Source organism: Pantherophis guttatus, chromosome 11 (assembly GCF_059756535.1).
Source record: "Pantherophis guttatus breed Tessera chromosome 11, ASM5975653v1, whole genome shotgun sequence".
NCBI classification, from domain to species: domain Eukaryota; kingdom Metazoa; phylum Chordata; class Lepidosauria; order Squamata; family Colubridae; genus Pantherophis; species Pantherophis guttatus.
Window position 1 is genome coordinate 21,766,411 of NC_142073.1, and position 16,904 is coordinate 21,783,314.

General features: G+C 42.4%; 1 protein-coding gene across 1 annotated transcript in view; it reads left to right on the top strand.

Moving 5' to 3' along the window:
* Positions 1 to 16,904, top strand: part of MBTPS1 (membrane bound transcription factor peptidase, site 1) — a 68,009-nt gene that overhangs the window by 2,855 nt on the left and 48,250 nt on the right. Inside the window, exons 2-4 of the mRNA XM_034425490.3 lie at positions 6,286 to 6,837; positions 11,653 to 11,910; positions 16,445 to 16,648. Coding sequence (XP_034281381.2) covers positions 6,651 to 6,837; positions 11,653 to 11,910; positions 16,445 to 16,648 — 649 coding nt within the window. The 5' untranslated portion in view covers positions 6,286 to 6,650. The remainder of the gene's footprint in view (positions 1 to 6,285; positions 6,838 to 11,652; positions 11,911 to 16,444; positions 16,649 to 16,904) is intronic.

Genomic DNA, 16,904 nt, shown 5'->3' on the forward strand with positions numbered 1-16,904 from the left:
CTATTTTTGTTTCCATGTTTTCAATTCTTTGTTCATTTTCTGATATTGTTTATTGAATGCTTCCCTTATGGTGGGAGGTATTGGCCAGTGGAATTTGAAATGGTGGGGGTTAAAATGTTAATCTTCCCTTTGGGAAACAGGCTGTTCAGATTTCTAGGAGGATATGAAGCAAGTATCTTCACAGTTGCAGGAGTGGGAGAAGAGAAGGAAATGGAATATTAGCCAGAAAACACTTAAAGAGTCATTGCAATATAAATTGCCTTCAGCTGCTCAGAATTACAGGTAGTCCTGGACTTACAACAGCTCATTTAGTGACTGTTCAAAGTTACAAGGGCAATGAAAAAAGTGACTGATGACCGTTTTTCACAGTTATGACCTTTGAAGCATCCCCGTGATCACGTGATCAAAATTCAGACGCTTGGCAACTAGTTCATACTTACGACCGTTGCTGGGGCCCAGGGTCACGTGATCCCCTTTTGCGACCTTCTGACAAGCCAAGTCAATGGGGGGAAGCCGGGATTTACTCAACAACTGGGCTACTAACTTATCAACTGAAACGATTCACTTAACAACTGTGACAAAAAAACTCATAAAATGGGGCAGAAACTCACTTAACAAATGTCTCCTTTAGCCACAGGCTCCATTGTGGTCGTAAATCAAGGACCACCTGTATTATTTATTAAACTGCCAGACTCTCAGCAGCTCTGGCTGGTTTTCCAATCGGATTACAAGGTAAATCGTGATCTAACCACTACTTCCGTATATTGATTGAAAATGGTGAGCATCGTATGTAGCTGTAGCACTTCGACTTATAGGCCCAGCAATATCTAGGAAACTTAAATAAAGATGGAATACAGGGTTTTTTTGGCTAGGAGGAAAAAAACCCCAAAACACGGAAGGATGAAACTTAAAATATTTTCCTCTTCACTGTTTCTCACTTGTCACATCAGACAATCGGGATCTCTTCTCTGAAATAGTAAACAGTCTGGGCTGCGTCATATATTTATTTATTTATTTGGTTTGTCAAACATGTACAAGATAAACAGGTATAAGTATAAACATGGACATGAACACATGAAATGAGTACAAATAAATGGGGACAGTAGGACAGGGACGGAAGGCACGCTGGTGTGCTTATGCATGCACCCTTACAGACCTCTTAGGAATGGGGTGAGGTCAACAGTAGACAGTTTAAGGTTGAAGCTATGGGGGTATATAAGTATCCATCTGTAATATAGATTGCAGATGGATACTTAGGTGACTAAATTCACCCGATGGTGGATATTTCTCATGTCAGAACGATTTATTACAGAGAAAGGAGATTACCCTCCGACAGTTGTGTGTGTGTGTGTGTTGAAGGTTGTTCCAAGAAGAAAATCCCTGTGTCTAGCCTAAAATAATATAACCCAGATGCATAAGACTTAGAGTCTGCTCATAAACATTTTTCTGCTATCAATATTTCTTCAGAGCTGCATACAAATTCTTATTCTCTTTGGAAAACTCTTGTGCTTTCAAATGTTTCTCTCCCTCTCTGCCTCCCTCTAACCCCCCCCCCACACACAAACACAAACATTTATTTCATATTCTTTATGACAAGGGTCTCCAATCTTGGCATCTTTAAGACCTGTGGACCTCAATTCCCAGAATTCCTCAACCAACAAAGCAAAGCTGGCTGAGGAATTCTGGGAGTTGAAGTCCATAGGTCTTAAAGTTGCCAAGGTTGGAGACCCCTGCTTTATGATATTAACAGATTTTCTTCTGACTATAATATGAAAGTGATAAGAGAACCTTCAGGGGTGAGGAAAAATGCTCGTTGCAGTTTATTAAAACTGATTATGATTCTGACAGTGTAGTTAAAAAATGGGTGTCTGAACATGCTAAGACATGGCCATTATAATTTATAAACCACAAGAGCTTGGTTCATACAACACACCAAGTTATAAAGCAAGCTGCTACCAGTACATTTTTTTAAAAAAAAAAAAAACTTATTAGGTATTAACTTTTTAGATTTTTCCTTGCAAACCTGTGTGCTCTTGCTTGATTTTGAATGAAGTTTGGTTGGTTTCTATTATTTGAAACGTAATGAGAATTTTTGTTTATTCATGTATTGCTTGATTTCAGTAAATTAATTAGAATAGCTTTTTAAAATATAAGGCCTTCTGAAAAACTCCCAGGAGACACTATGCTAAAAAGAAAAAATGAGACATGGAAGCTACTAGGAGGAGTGGAAAGTATTATATTGCAGAGTGTTGTGTGGAGTTATGCTAATGGGGATATGCAAAAAAAAAAGTGCTTGGTGCAAAGTTGAAGTGAAATGATTGCAGCAGAAGTGAAACACATGATGTGTACAAAGAGAAAAAGATAGTTGCAAAGAAGGTACTCAGATCGAAGAAGCAGGTAAGCTTAAAAGATAGAGGGAAAATGCAGGGTGATTTTGAGGGAAATAAAAATTTCTTTGGGCAATAGCTGAGGAGTGCTAAATAAAATTGCCTCCTGGAGAATAAATGAAATTGATTAAATGATTTGAAGTAATACAGATGTAAGAGAATGCTAAAAGATTTTAGAAAAATTGTGAGAATAGTAGAATTATGTCAAACAGAGTTGAAAGAACTACTATTAATGCTAGTGTTAAAGAGAAAAGTTATGAAAAAAAGTCTGCAATGAGAATGTTGGATGTTGTAAAGTGCAGGTAAAGAGAGTGAGAACAGAAGAAAGTTAAAATAGAAGCATAGTTTACTTACAAAGTATGTAATGCAAGTTGCATAACCACTTCATAAGTAAACTGTGCCTCTATTTTATGTATGTGAAGCTGTATCTGATGACTGAAGAGTGCCATTATTGTTCTTGTTGCACAAAAGAAATGATAACAAGCCTGAAGTTAAGTTAATACATTTGTCAAATGTATTAAGAAAGTGGTTTGGCCAAATTTGAAACTGGAAGGGCGTGAGAAGTGCAATGTACCTTTACGTTGGCAGGGAACAACAGGCAGATAAGATTTTTATCTTTTATCAAGTCGGTAAGAAACAAGCTTACTACAGATTTGATGACTTAGAGAAAGTGTATGGTGAAGTGAACTGGCCTGAATTATGGAATATTTTGTGTGAATAAGGAGTTGACGGTTGATTGTGATGGAAATAAACCATAGGAAGGCATAAATGGAATGCTTAGTGTATGGACCAACATGGAGCAAGCAAGTAAGGCAAGGATGTGTGATGTCCGCTTGGTTGTTTAATATACTCATGCCAAAAATGTCTGAGGAACACGTGTGTTTGCAGAGGTGTGTTGGTTGGGACCCGAAAGTGTGTGTAGTTTCCTCTGCAGATGGTAAAGGTAGTCCTCAGCTTACAACTACAGGTAGTCCTTGACTTACAACCATAATTGAGCCCATGATTTCTTTTGTTAAGTGAGACATTAAGTGAGTTTTGCCCCATTTTACGATTTTTCTTGCCACGGTTGTTAAGTGAATCACTGCAGTTGTTAAGTCAGTGACACGGTTGTGAAGTGAATCTGGCTTTCCCACCGACTTTGTTTGTTGGAAGGTTGCGAAAGAGGGATCACGTGACCCCAGGGACACTGCAACCGTCATAAATATGAGTCAGTTGCCAACTGGCGCAGAATGCGGCTGTGCGGGTGGTAATGGGAGCGACATGGCGCTCCCATGTGACACCTCTCCTGCGCGAGCTGCACTGGCTCCCGGTGGTCTTCCGGGTGCGCTTCAAGGTTTTGGTTACCACCTTTAGAGCGCTCCATGGCTTAGGACCTGGTTATTTACGGGACCGCCTACTACCACCAGTAGCCTCCCACCAGCCGGTACGCTCTCATAGAGAGGGGCTCCTCCAGGTGCCGTCGGCCAAACAATGTCGACTGGCGGCCCCCAGGGGGAGAGCCTTCTCTGTGGGGGCACCTACGATCTGGAACGAGCTGTCCCTGGAGATACGGAGGATCCCGGATCTGCGCACCTTCCGCTGCGCTCTTAAGACCTTTTTATTCCACCAGGCTGGCCTGGCCTAATCTTTTCCCTCTTTTTAATTATGCAAATTTTAATCGGTTTTTAAATGATTGGGGTGTTTTAATTTGTCTGGGCCAAATTGTTTAATTCGATTTTACTTTGTTTTTAAATTTTGTATCTATGTATTTTTACTGTTTGGCTGTTCACCGCCCTGAGTCCTTCGGGAGTAGGGCGGTATATAAATCAAATAAATCAAATCAAATAAATAATAGGTGTCTGAATTTTTATCGCATGACCACGAGGATGCTACTTGTCAGTGTGAAAAATGATCGTAAGTCACTTTTTTCAGTTCCACTGTAACTTTGAACTTCACTAAATGAACTGTTCTAAGTTGGGGACTCCCTGTATTCATTTAGCGACCACTTGAGGTTCCATTAGCACTGAAAAAAGTGATGTAGGATCGAGCCTCACACACTTATAACTGTCACAGTATCCCCATTGCCTCATGATCAGAATTTGGGCACTTGGCAAAAACCGCATATATTTACAATGGTTGCAGCATCCCAGGATAGCTTTTTTCAACCTTCCCACCTGGCTTCTGATAAGGGTCCCACCAGATGTACCTCCCTAGGGGATGGGACCCACAACACTCCTTGCCTCCCCTCTCTAGTGGGTCAGGTGGATGTGGATGTCTTAAAATCTGGCTTTTTTTTTTTATTTCTGCTCTTTTTGTTAGATACTAGGCTGGGCTGCAGACTTTGGCTTCTTGGCTATTGTTTACCGCTTTCATTTCCTCTAACCTATCCTTATTAGTCAACCTTTTTGTGACCTTACCTTTGGTCCATCCTGCTAAGTTGCGTATTTCCCTGGCAAGATCTATGTGGCCACCGTGTAAATAGCTGCGAGCTAGTTTCTGATTCACCTGTCCAAAGTAAATACATTATAAATACGCGAAGCTCTTTTCAGATTAGAATATCCTGATTTAATTCCTGTAGTGTTTCTTGTTCTGTTCAGGTGAAAAAGCACGTTGCAGTGGGTTCAGTACAGGTAGTCCTCAACTTACAAGCATTTGTTTGCTACCTGTTTGAAGTTAAAAAAGTGGCTTACGACGAGTCCTTGCACTTATGACCATTGCAGCATCCTCATGGTCCTGTGATCGCCATTCAGGTGTTTGGCCACCAGCCTGCTATCTACAACAGTTGTAGTGCCCCAGGTTGCGTGATCACCATTTGCGATCTCCTCCAGCCGGCTTCCAACAAGCAAAACCAATGGGGGAACACTTAATCGTGACCAAAAAAGGCCATAAAATGGAGCACAACTCACTTACAGCCACCTTGCTTAGCTTAGCAATGCAAATTCCGGTCCCAGTTGTGAGTCAAGGGCAACCCGTATATCTGTTAGCGAGACGCCTTCCTGTGATAACACTGCAAGCACAACGGATTTGTGTTGCTGGAAGTCCTCCTTTTCCAGTATTAAAGAATGCGGACATCTATTGGGTTTGCATTGTTTAGTTCACTACAATTTCACTTCGCATTTCTGCCAGTGCCCTTGTAATAGTGCAGAAGTTTAAAATTATGGTTTAATGGACATGATAAGTTGATGGAAGACTACGCTGGTCTAATTTATTTAGTGACTTCAAGTCCGTAGAGATTCTCAGCCATCTAGGTCATGGTTGTCCCAAAGGCGCTCTTTCAGGAGGCAACTTTCTGGTTTTTTCTTTTGAAGACCTTCCGCTTCTCATCCAAGAAGTTTCTTCAGACTCTGACAGAATAGTGGGGAATGGAAGGGTTTATATTCCCTGCAGACAGCTGGTCATTTGCATCCTTTTAGAGGGTCGTTGAGGCCACTTGGAAGTTTGTCTGTGTCCTCAGGGTCACCCGAGTGGCGCTCCTGGTTCCTGTAGTCTGCAATTTTACTGACGTCAAGTTAGTGTTGACTCATGTCAACTAGCAGTTTTCTTGCGAGATTTTGGAAGTGGTTTGCCATTGCCTCCTTCCTAGGGTCGACAGAGAGTGACTGGCCCAAGGTCACCAAGCTAACTTTGTGCCTAAGGTAGGAGTAGAACTCATGGTCTCCCAGTTTTTAGCCTGGTTGCTTTTCTCCACTTCACCAAACTGACTCGGTTTGGCCTTTGTAGTTTGCCTGCAACCAGTGAAATGGTTGTAGATTTTTTAAAAGCGGGAGGCAGTCACAATCTGTTTTGACAGTCATTATTCCCAGCGCCCTTCCACAGCTTGTCATGTCATTTTTAACTTGAGCACCTGAATCAGCATTGCAGCCCAGATATGTCAATATATTTCACCAATATTTAACTCATGTAATGTTTGTTTTTACAGGTTGCATCTGAACAGAATATGAACGGTGACCCTCACCCTTAAATTTTGGCTTCGTTTCCACTCGGTCTTGTCTGAAATGGAGTACAGGGCCGATCTGTTGAATCCCGAGTGACTGGATCCCGTAATGAAAAATGGAGAAAAAACGGAGAAAGAAATGAGCCTGATGATTAGGCTTCATCCGGAAAGACTATGCAGACGAGACTTTTGCTTGGCTCGGACAAAACTTTTAACGCCGTCAACTTAAAGAGTGCTTAAAAGAGCAGCTTTCCCTGAAATTAAGAGACTGGGGGGGAGGGGGGGAGGGAGAGAGAAAAAACTGATTCATGGAGGATCACTGTGTGAATTGAATCCATGGAAATCTGGAAATGAAACCTCCTCCTTTCCTGACCATGCGGCTTGCAAACACCTGGTTGTTTCTAACGGCAATTTTACTCTGCGGCAAACAGCACCTGGGCACCAGGCTGGGGAACTCCTCTCACGAAAGTCATTTATGTCCCGACTGCTCTCATCTGACCCTGAAGGTGGAATTCTCCTCAACCGTCGTGGAACACGGTAATGAGTTCCTTGCAGCAGATTTAATGCAGCCTTTGCAAAATGCAATAGATCTATGTATGCATGTATGTTTGTGCATACATTATGTATGTATGTAGGGACGCGGTGGCTCAGTGGCTAAGACACTGAGCTTGTCGATCGAAAGGTTGGAAGTTCAGCGGTTCGAATCCCTAGTGCCGCGTAATGGGGCGAGCTCCCGTTCCTTGTTCCAGCTTCTGCCAACTGAGCAGTTTGAAAGCACGTTAAAAAAGCAAGTAGAAAAACAGGGATCACCTTTGGTGGGAAGGGAACAAAAGGCGTTCCGTGCGCCTTTGGCGTTTAGTCATGCCGGCCACATGACCACGGAGACGTCTTCGGACAGCGCTGGCTCTTTGGCTTTGAAACTGAGATGAGCACTGCCCCCTAGAGTCGGGAATGACTAGCACATATGTGCAAGGGGAACCTTTACCTTTACGTACATACGTACGTACGTATGTATGTATGTATGGCTGTCTCTTATAAAATGAAACTACAGATAATTCTCGACTTACAGCCATTTACAGGTAGTCCTCGACTTACGACAGTTCGTTTTGTGACCGTTCAAAGTTACAACAGCACTGAAGAAAGTAAATTATGATTGTTTTTCACTCCTGTGACCATGGCAGCATCCCCATGATCATGTGATCAAAATGTGGACACTTGGCAACCGATTCATGCTTATGACTGTTTCAGGGTCCTAGGATCATGTGACCCCCTTTCGCCACCTTCTGACAAGCAAAGCCAATGGGGAAGCCAATTTCACTTAACAACCGTGTTACTAACTCAACAACTGCAGTGAGTCACTTAACAACTGCGGCAAGAGAGGTCGTAAAATGGGACAGAACTCACTTAACAAATGTCTCACTTAGCAACAGAAATGTTGGGACTACCTGTAATTTAGTGCATAGTTATAACAGCCCTGAAAATAGTGATTTATGACCAGTTCTCACACTTATGACCATTGTAGCATCCCCATGGTCATGTGATCAAATTCGGGAGCTTGATAACTGGCAAGCTTTATGACAGTTGAACTGTCCCGGGGTCACCTCATCACCATTACTCTGTTGTTTTGCATGTGCATTGAGAGCTTATGAACCAGAGACAAATTCCTTGTGTCTAATGACACTTGGCCGAATAAAATTTCCTTTCCTTTCCTTTCCTTTCCTTTCCTTTCCTTTCTTTTCCTTTCCTTTCCTTTCCTTTCCTTTCCTTTCCTTTCCTTTCCTTTCCTTTCCTTTCCTTTCCTTCCCCTTCCCCTTCCCCTTCCCCTTCCCCTCCCCTCCCCTCCCCTCCCCTCTTCTCTTTGTATTCTATAGTCTATAGTCTATTCTAGCCTTACCCTTCCTAGCGGGCTTCCAACATGGAAAGTCAATGGGGAAAACTCAGATTTACTTAATGACTGAATGATTCACTTAACAACTGCCTTGATTCACTTAACAACCGTGACAAGAAAGGTCATAAAATGGGGCAAACCTCACTTAACAACTGTCTTGCTTAGCAATGGAAACGTTGGGCTCAATTGTGGTCGTATATCGAGGACTCCCTGTATAGAAAAGGTCTGCTGAAAACGACTGGCCTGGCGTTGGGCAGAAGAAGGCAGTTGCATAAAGAAACTTTTATCATGGCATCAAAGGGCTGATTAATTTATTTGCAGTATATTTTTTTATGACTGGGAAAGATACTTGTAGGATTGTTGTCCTCAGAAGGCCAAATAACACAGCTGGCCTTGGAGACTCTGACCTTGGTTAAGCCTATAGCTCATTATTAACTACTTTGTCGCAGGCGGCAAAGTGCGTGTCCTGTATGGTGTATGAAAACTGTTTCGCTCGAAGCCGGAGATGAGTCATGGACTAGAGCAGTTATTTTTTCCAGCTTTCTAATCCTGGGGAATATTGGATCCCTGCTGCGAAAGGCCTGAGTATCTGCCACAAAATGTTGTGTACTACAGCTGCGTTGGGGGCTTGCTGTGTCACGACCAATTAGTCTTTGTGTGTGAACAGCAAACATATCAAGGTGTCCTGCAAATGTTGGAAATGTAACCAAAAAACAGGCACATACGGTATTATCACATGTGGTGGACTGGTGTTAAAGCAAAAAAAAAAAAAAAAAATCTGGGCAAAACTGCATAAGTGGTTAGAAAAGATGATAGGAAAACATGTAGATTTTAAACCTGAACTGTTTTTATTAGGAGGTGTCCTGCATCAAGACATTTTATGAGAATTGCATCGATTAATACAGGTAGTCTTCAATTTACGACCACAATTGAGCCCAAAATTTCTGTTGCTAAGTGAGACAGTTGTCAAGTGAATTTTTCCCCATTTTACGACCTTTCTTGCCACCGTTGTTAAGTGAGTCACGGCAGTTGCTTAAATTAGTAACACGGTTAAGTGAATCTGGTTTCCCCATTGTCTTTGCTTGTCAGAAGTTCACAAAAGGGAATCACGTGACCCTGGGACACTGCAACCGTCATAAATATGAGTCCGTTGTCAAGCGTCTAAATTTTGATCATGTGACCATAGGGTCGTAGATGTGGGGAAAAGGTCATAGGTCACTTTTTTCAGTGAGGTAACTTTGAATGGTCATTTAACCGAACTGTAATCTGGAAGAATTCATGGGAAAGTCAGTTTGGTACAGTGGTTAAGGCATCAGGCTAGAAATAGGGAAACAATGAGTTATAATCCTATGATAAATACAAAGCTGCTGGGTAACCTTGGGCCGGTCACTCTCTCTCAGCCCTTAGAAGCAAGCAATGGCAAACTTCCTGTGAAATCAGCCTTGGTGCTGGAGTAGGTGCTCTGGAGTATGGCCAGGGAGAGGGGCAGGCTGTCTGGACTCCTAAAGGTTGCCCTCGCACATATGTGCTAGTCGTTCATGACTCTAGGGGGCAGTGCTCATTTCCATTTCAAAGCCGAAGAGCCAGTGCTGTCCGAAGACGTCTCTGTGGTCATGTGGCCGGCATGACACAATGCCAAAGGCGCACGGAACGCCATTCCCTTCCCACCGAAGATGGTCCCTATTTTTCTACTTACATTTTTTACGTGCTTTTGAACTGCTAGGTTGGCAGAAGCTGGGACAAGTCACGGGAGCTCACCCTGTTACGCGGCACTAGGGATTCGAACCGCTGAACCGCCGACCTTTCGATCGACAAGCTCAGCGTCTTAGCCACTGAGCCACCGCATCTCTCTTTTTTTCTGGACTCTAGGCAGACATAAAAGTGGCAGGAGTGACTTCTGACTTCCCGCTGGTTTCCCCATTGATTTTGCTTGTGGGATCTGGCAGGGAATGCCAGAAATTGTGATCACATGACCACAGCTCACATCCAAGCGCTACGCACCACAGATCTTGATCAGGTGACTCTGGGGGTGCTACGGTGGCCACATCTTCACGGACTCTTCGTAAGGGGCCCTCATTTAGTGCCACTGCAACTTTGAACGGTCCTGAATGAGTGGTCATAACTTGAGGACAACTGGAGTTCAAGCACTTGAAAGGAATTTTTGATATTTTGCTGTATGCCACCTGACCTAAAGGAAAATCAAGGAGCACTAGGGTGCTGCCCGGTTCCTTTCTCTAATGGAATATGTGGATGATCTTGGGTAAAGGAGGGAAGAGATGCTGCCTAGGAAGCAATCGGAGAAGAGAGGCAGGAGCTCCCAATGGCTTGACGGTCAGAGGAAGAAACTTAGCAGAGACCCTTCCTAATGAACCAAGCAGTTGATTGGTGGTGGCTTATGCCTTCAGGCTTGCAATGGCCTGTTTTTATTTTATTCTTCCTTTTCTCTTCTCTTCTCTTCTCTTCTCTTCTCTTCTCTTCTCTTCTCTTCTCTTCTCTTCTCTTCTCTCTATAATCAATAATCTATTCTGTTCTATTCTATTATTATTCTATACCTGTTCTATTCCTATCCTATCCTATCCCATTCTACTCTCCGCATTTATTATTTTTACAAATAACTCTAAATAGTGAACATACCCAACACACCTTCCTCCTCTTAAGTTTCCCCACAACAATCCTGTGAGGTGGGTTCGGCTGAGAGAGAGGCACTGTTAATATATCTAGTCGTGTTTCCTGCCTGCCTTATCCAGGAGGGCTGACGCTTTGTTTTCAGGAACATTTTCTCTCCGTGTCTCCTTAGAGGAATTGATTTAGTGCCCCTTCCTAAACTTGTTCCAGTAAAAGGTTTTAGGCCCCTATATAACGGTATGGTTTCCTTTGCCTTTTCTAATGTATATTTTTCTTTTTTTTAAAAAAAAGTTTTTTATTAATAATTCAAATTTTAAAAAACAATGGACATGGTTTGACATCTCCAGTTTCTAACATTTCCATCTAATTCAAATTAATAAATAATATATTCCTTAATCTATACACAAATTTACATATATCTTACTTCATTACATGCCAAGCATATTACATAATTCCTCCTAAACAACTATATCCATATCCAATAAACTTATATCACACACACAAGTTCAGTATACATTGACATGTATATTTCTAGACACTCACTACACCTACTTTTGGCGTTCTTCCTGTTGTCTAACCATTCATAAAATTTAGTCCAGATTTCATAATACGTTGATTCACTTTTATTTTTGAGTTCCAATGTGAGTCTGTCCATTTCTGCACAATTGAAGATTTTACATAACATAAAGGTGTTTCTTTACTCTTCCATTTCTGAGCAAATGCTATTCTTGCAGCTGTTAATATATGTAATATTAGGTAGGTTACATTTTTATTATATTTACCATCTGTCATTCCCAATAAGAAAAAAATGTGTATTTTTCTAATGGGTCCCTTTGCAGAATATATCGTGGCGTTCAACGGCTACTTTTCAGCCAAAGCGAGAAGCAAATTTATTTCAAGAGTGCTGAAGAGCAGCGAGATAGAAAACTGGAGGATTGTGCCCCGCAACAACCCAGCCAGCGATTACCCCAGTGACTTTGAAGTGATCCAGATCCACGAGAATCAGAAAGTCGGAGTGGAGACCCTTGAAGACCATCCCAATATCAAACGGGTTACGCCACAAAGAAAAGTCTTTCGCTCGCTAAAGTACACCGAGAGTAAGCATGTTTAGCATTTCCATGAATTGTTCCCGGGAAGGATTGGCCAGTTGTCATACACTTAACTCTTATCTTTCTCTGGAATTTTACTGTTTCCCAATCAAGTTTGGTTTTTAAAATCAAACTTTAAAAATGAGTTTCGTTTGTTTTTTTTTTAATTTGATTTATATGCCGCCCTTCTCTGGAGACTCAGGGCGGCTTACAGTGCGTTAAGCAATAGCCTTCATACTTTTGTATATTTTATACAAAGCCAGCTTATTGCCCCCACAAACTGGGTCCTCAATTTACCTACCTTAGAAAGGATGGAAGGCTGAGTCAACGTTGAGCCTGGCAAGATTCGAACTTACCTTAATTGCAGGCAGCTGGTGTTAAATTGCAGTGCCTTGTCTGCAGAGCTATCCAGGCTCCTTTCGTTTTAAAAACGAAATTCAATCTAGGGAAAAGTAAGGTTTTACATTTAGGCAAGAAAAGCCAAGTGCACAGGTACAGTATATGTGGTACCTTGCTCAATAGTAGTAACTGTGAGAGGGACCTTGGAGTCCTAGTGGACAACCATTTAGATATGAGCCAGCAGTGTGCTGCAGCTGCCCAAAAAGCCAACACAGTTCTGGGCTGCATAAACGGGGGGATAGAATCAAGATCATGTGAAGTGTTAATACCACTTTATAATGCCTTGGTAAGGCCACACTTGGAATATGGCACCCGGTTTTGGTCACCACAATGTAAAAAAGATGTTGAAACTCTGGAAAGAGTGCAGAGAAGAGCAACAAAGATGATTAGGGGACTGGAGGCTAAAACATATGAAGAACGGTTGCAGGAACTGGGTATGTCTAGTTTAAGGAAAAGAAGGACTAGGGGAGACAGGATAGCAGTCATCCAATATCTCAGGGGCTGCCACAAAGAAGAGGGAGTCAAGCTATTCTCCAAAGCCCCTGAGGGCAGGACAAGAAGCAATGGGTGGAAACTAATCAAGGAGAGAAACAACCTAGAATTAAGAAGAAATTTCCTGACAGTGAAAACTAAATTGGTGGAACGACTTGCTTCCAGAAATTGTGGGTGCTCCAACACTGGAGATTTTTAAGAAGATATTATTAGGCAGCCATCTGTCCAGAATGGTATAAGGTCTTCTGCTTGAGCAGGGGGTTGGACTAGAAGACCTCCAAGGTCCCTTCCACCTTCGTTAATCTGTTAACTTGGTTTAGGGTTTTCAGTCTTTGTTCATTGTGTCTCAGCTACTTCACCAAGGATCTTGCTTCATAATCCAAAATTAAGCTATTAATTGATGTGGGTTTAGAAACAATGTCCCTTCCGTGTGGAGTGTGGAGCCTTCCTGAAAATCCACCACTGAAGGAGGTTTGAGGATCTTTTCTAATGTTTCACTCTCTGCCCAAACCCCTGAACTGGCATTGTGATTTCTTGCAAAGGGATTAGTTAACTGGGGAAAAGTATAACCATTCTGTGGGAGAGAGAAAACAAGATTTCTCTCCCGTCAAGAAATTGCTTTGGAGGTTGTTGGCAGTGAGGATGGTGAAACCAGAAGCTGTAATTTGTGGAACAATTGCTACGCATGGCTTTGTATAGGGTTGGTAATCTTTCCTGGCACTGGACACCTTCATCTTAACATTGTATGATGCTGTGTGTGCCAACGTATAAAGTAAAATTATTTAAAGAGTTGCTCAATAGTGAGATGGACAGCATATAGATTTAAAAAATAAAAAAGATACATTTTAAAATAGTTGAAATCTTGTGAGAGTTCAGGTGATAGCCACATTTCTTGAGAGTTTTGCTATCTTGTGAGATTTCAGCCCTTTTGGGGTTTTTTTTAACAAATGTTTTGTATTTTTTATACTGGACATCTGTTGATGCCTTCTGGTGGTGCCATAAGGCTTCGGTTGTCTTTTTTCCTCATCCAAATGTGCTTAAAAACCCATAGGAAAGGGAAGAACTTTTATTTTATTTTATTATTTTATTTTATTTTATTTTATTATTTTATTTTACTTTATTATTTTATTTTATTTTATTTTATTATTTTATTTTATTATTTTATTTTATTATTTTATTTTAATTTAATTTAATTTAATTTAATTTTTATTATTTTTTATTTATTATTTTATTTTTATTTCATGATTTATTATTTCACTATTTTACTTTATTATTTTATTTTATTTTTATTTTATTATTTTATTTATTTTATTATTTTATTTTATTTCATTTCATTTATTTTATTATTATTTATTATTATTATTTTACTATTATTTTTTGTAGTTTGTCCCAGTTGGAAGATTCTGGCTAGGTTAACAACAGTAAAACGATGATAGTAAACCCAAATTCACTGTTAACAATCCATTCGGGGTTGTTCACTTGCTCCCATGCCACGTGATGGAAAAACCCCAGTTGTTGTCTGTTTTGTGGTTTTGGAGTGCTCTTTCCCCACACATGGCAGCATCCTCAGTGACAATGGGAATATGTACCATCAACAGCTCTTACCCAGTGTTGGGATTGTCCCATCCCCTTTGATCTATACGCCCAGTAGGAAAAAGACTGGGCCATTCCATTCTTTGTTTTCTTCCTTTCCCAGAATATCCTTACAGCTCACGGTGTCCAATCTCTGCATTTTGCTGATAAAGTTGCAGATTCTTTTCTGTTTCAGTTAAGGAGTCCACAAAGTCTTTCGTTTACCGTCTTTCAGTTTGGCAATCTTGCTTTTGGCCTTGCGAGAGATTGTCTTTCACCTTGAACTGAGCTTTGATGCTACTGAGAGTGTTATCAGGATGGAGAACCTGCCCTCTGAATCTCAGAAGGGTGGAGTCAAAGCATGCCCAAGATAATCACAGACTGCATGTTTTCACCAACTGCCAAGGCTGAATCTGCCACTATGGCAATTTAGATACGATTAATAGATTATCATCAGAGATATACACTTTTTATGAATTTGTTTACAGAAAGTGAGCTTCATATACAGGTAGTCCTCAACTTACAACCATAATTGGGACCAGAATTTCAAATGCTAAGCAGTGTGGACCTTGGAGTCTTCTAGTCCCATGATGGCGAACCTGTGGCACGCGGAGCCATATTAGTGGGCACGCCAGCTCAGCTCTGGGGCGCATGCGCGTGCCGGCCAGCTGATTTTCGGGCCTTCTGGGCCCACCAGAAGTAGGGAAACAGGCTGTTTCCTGCCTCTGGAGGGCCTGGGGGCGGGGTGGGGAAGGCCCGTTTTTCTTTCTTACCTGGCTCCAGATCCTCTCTGTGTATTTGGGAAGGGCGAAAACAGCCTTTCCCACTCCCTTGGAGGCCCTACAGAGGCTGAAAGGGCCCATTTCCCCACTCCCGGTGGGACAGGAAGTGACGTTTTTTCCTGTCCCCAGCCTCCAGAGACTCCTAGAGAGGCTCCTAGAGACTCCTAGAGAGGTTCTGGAGGCTGGGGACAGCAAAAAATGTCACTTCCTGTCCCACCGAGAGTTGGGAAATGGCCCTTTCAGCCTCCGTAGGGCCTCCAAGGGAATGGGAAAGGCTGTTTTCGCCCTTCCCAGATACACAGAGAGGATCTGGAACCAGGTAAGAAAGAAAAACGGGCCTACCAGGCCATCATGTGCCAGGAGCGGGGGGGAGAGGGTTGTGCACGCATGCACGTGGGCACGTGCGCGTGTGACCCTCCCCCGCCCCCCTCTCCTGGCACGCAATGGCAAAAAGGTTAGCCATCACTGTTCTAGTCCATCCAATCCCCTGCCCAAGCAGGAGACCCTATACCCATGATGGCGAACCTATGGCATGCCTGCCAGAGGTGGCACGCAGAGCCCTCTCTGTGGGCACGCGCGCCGTCGCCAGCTGCTCTTTTGGTTTCCACCGTGTGCATGTGCCCCGGGCAGCTGGTCTTCACGTGCTCCGGGAACCCCGAAGACCAGCTGGCCAGTGCGCACCCAAAACCCAAAACCAGCTGGTCGGCATGCACTTCGAGTGCGTACCCTCCTTCCAGTTTGGGCACTCGGTGCCGAAAAGGTTCGCCATCACTGCCCTATACCATTTTAGACCAGTGGCTGTTCAGTCTCTTCTTAAAAACCTCCACAACTTCTGAAGGCAAGCTGTTCCACTAGTTTATTACCTTCACTGTCAGGAAATTTCTGCTAGGTTGCTTCTCTCTTTGATTAGTTTCCACCCATTGCTTCTTGTCTTGCCTTTTCCAAAGCATCAGAAGGGCCCCTCACTTCAATCCCGAGCTCCAAATATTCTCCTTTATTAGCACATTGTCATCCATTATTGGAATCCTAGAAGTCAACCCGCTTTCTCGCTGCACCCCCAACTTCTCCCCTGAAATGTAGCTCCTCCTGATAACTTACCTGGCTCCTACCATGCTGGAATTGTAGAAAGTCTGAAAGTTCTAACCATTCAAAGTTCAATACAATAAGGGGAAGCTACACAAATGTTTTAAATAAATAAATAATCAAACAAACGGAGGGGTAGTTAGACATGAGAAACTAGGCAGTATACAAATGCCCTCATTGGTCAAGTTATATCTCTGTGCTTCTCAAATCTGCAGCAGATTCAGCTACTCCTTGCAATGAGACCAGATGGACGCAGAAGTGGCAGTCTTCCCGCCCGCTCCGAAGGGCAAGCTTGTCTCTGGGTTCCGGGTTTTGGCACGCGACGGGCAGGCACTCCAGCAGGCGCTTGCTGAGAGCAATACCTCGGCAGGTGGCACAGACCCTTCAGGCAGATGTGCTCTGGCAAATGGGTTTTACAGGTAGGTCTGTGAGTAGATGCCATGTAGAGTCTTTATAACTACAAAAGGGCTTTATAATTAGCCATTGCACAGCTAACTCTCGGTTAGAAAGGTTAGAATTTCCCTTTCTAGTACAAAACAAATAATATTAGAAGTTGGAAGAAGTCTCATTGCAGGTTTATTTTTGATTAATTTTTTTTATTTATTTTTTATCTTGGTTAGAAAGATTAGTTTCCCTTTTTTGTACTCTGTGTGTGTGTGTGTGTGTGTGTGTGTG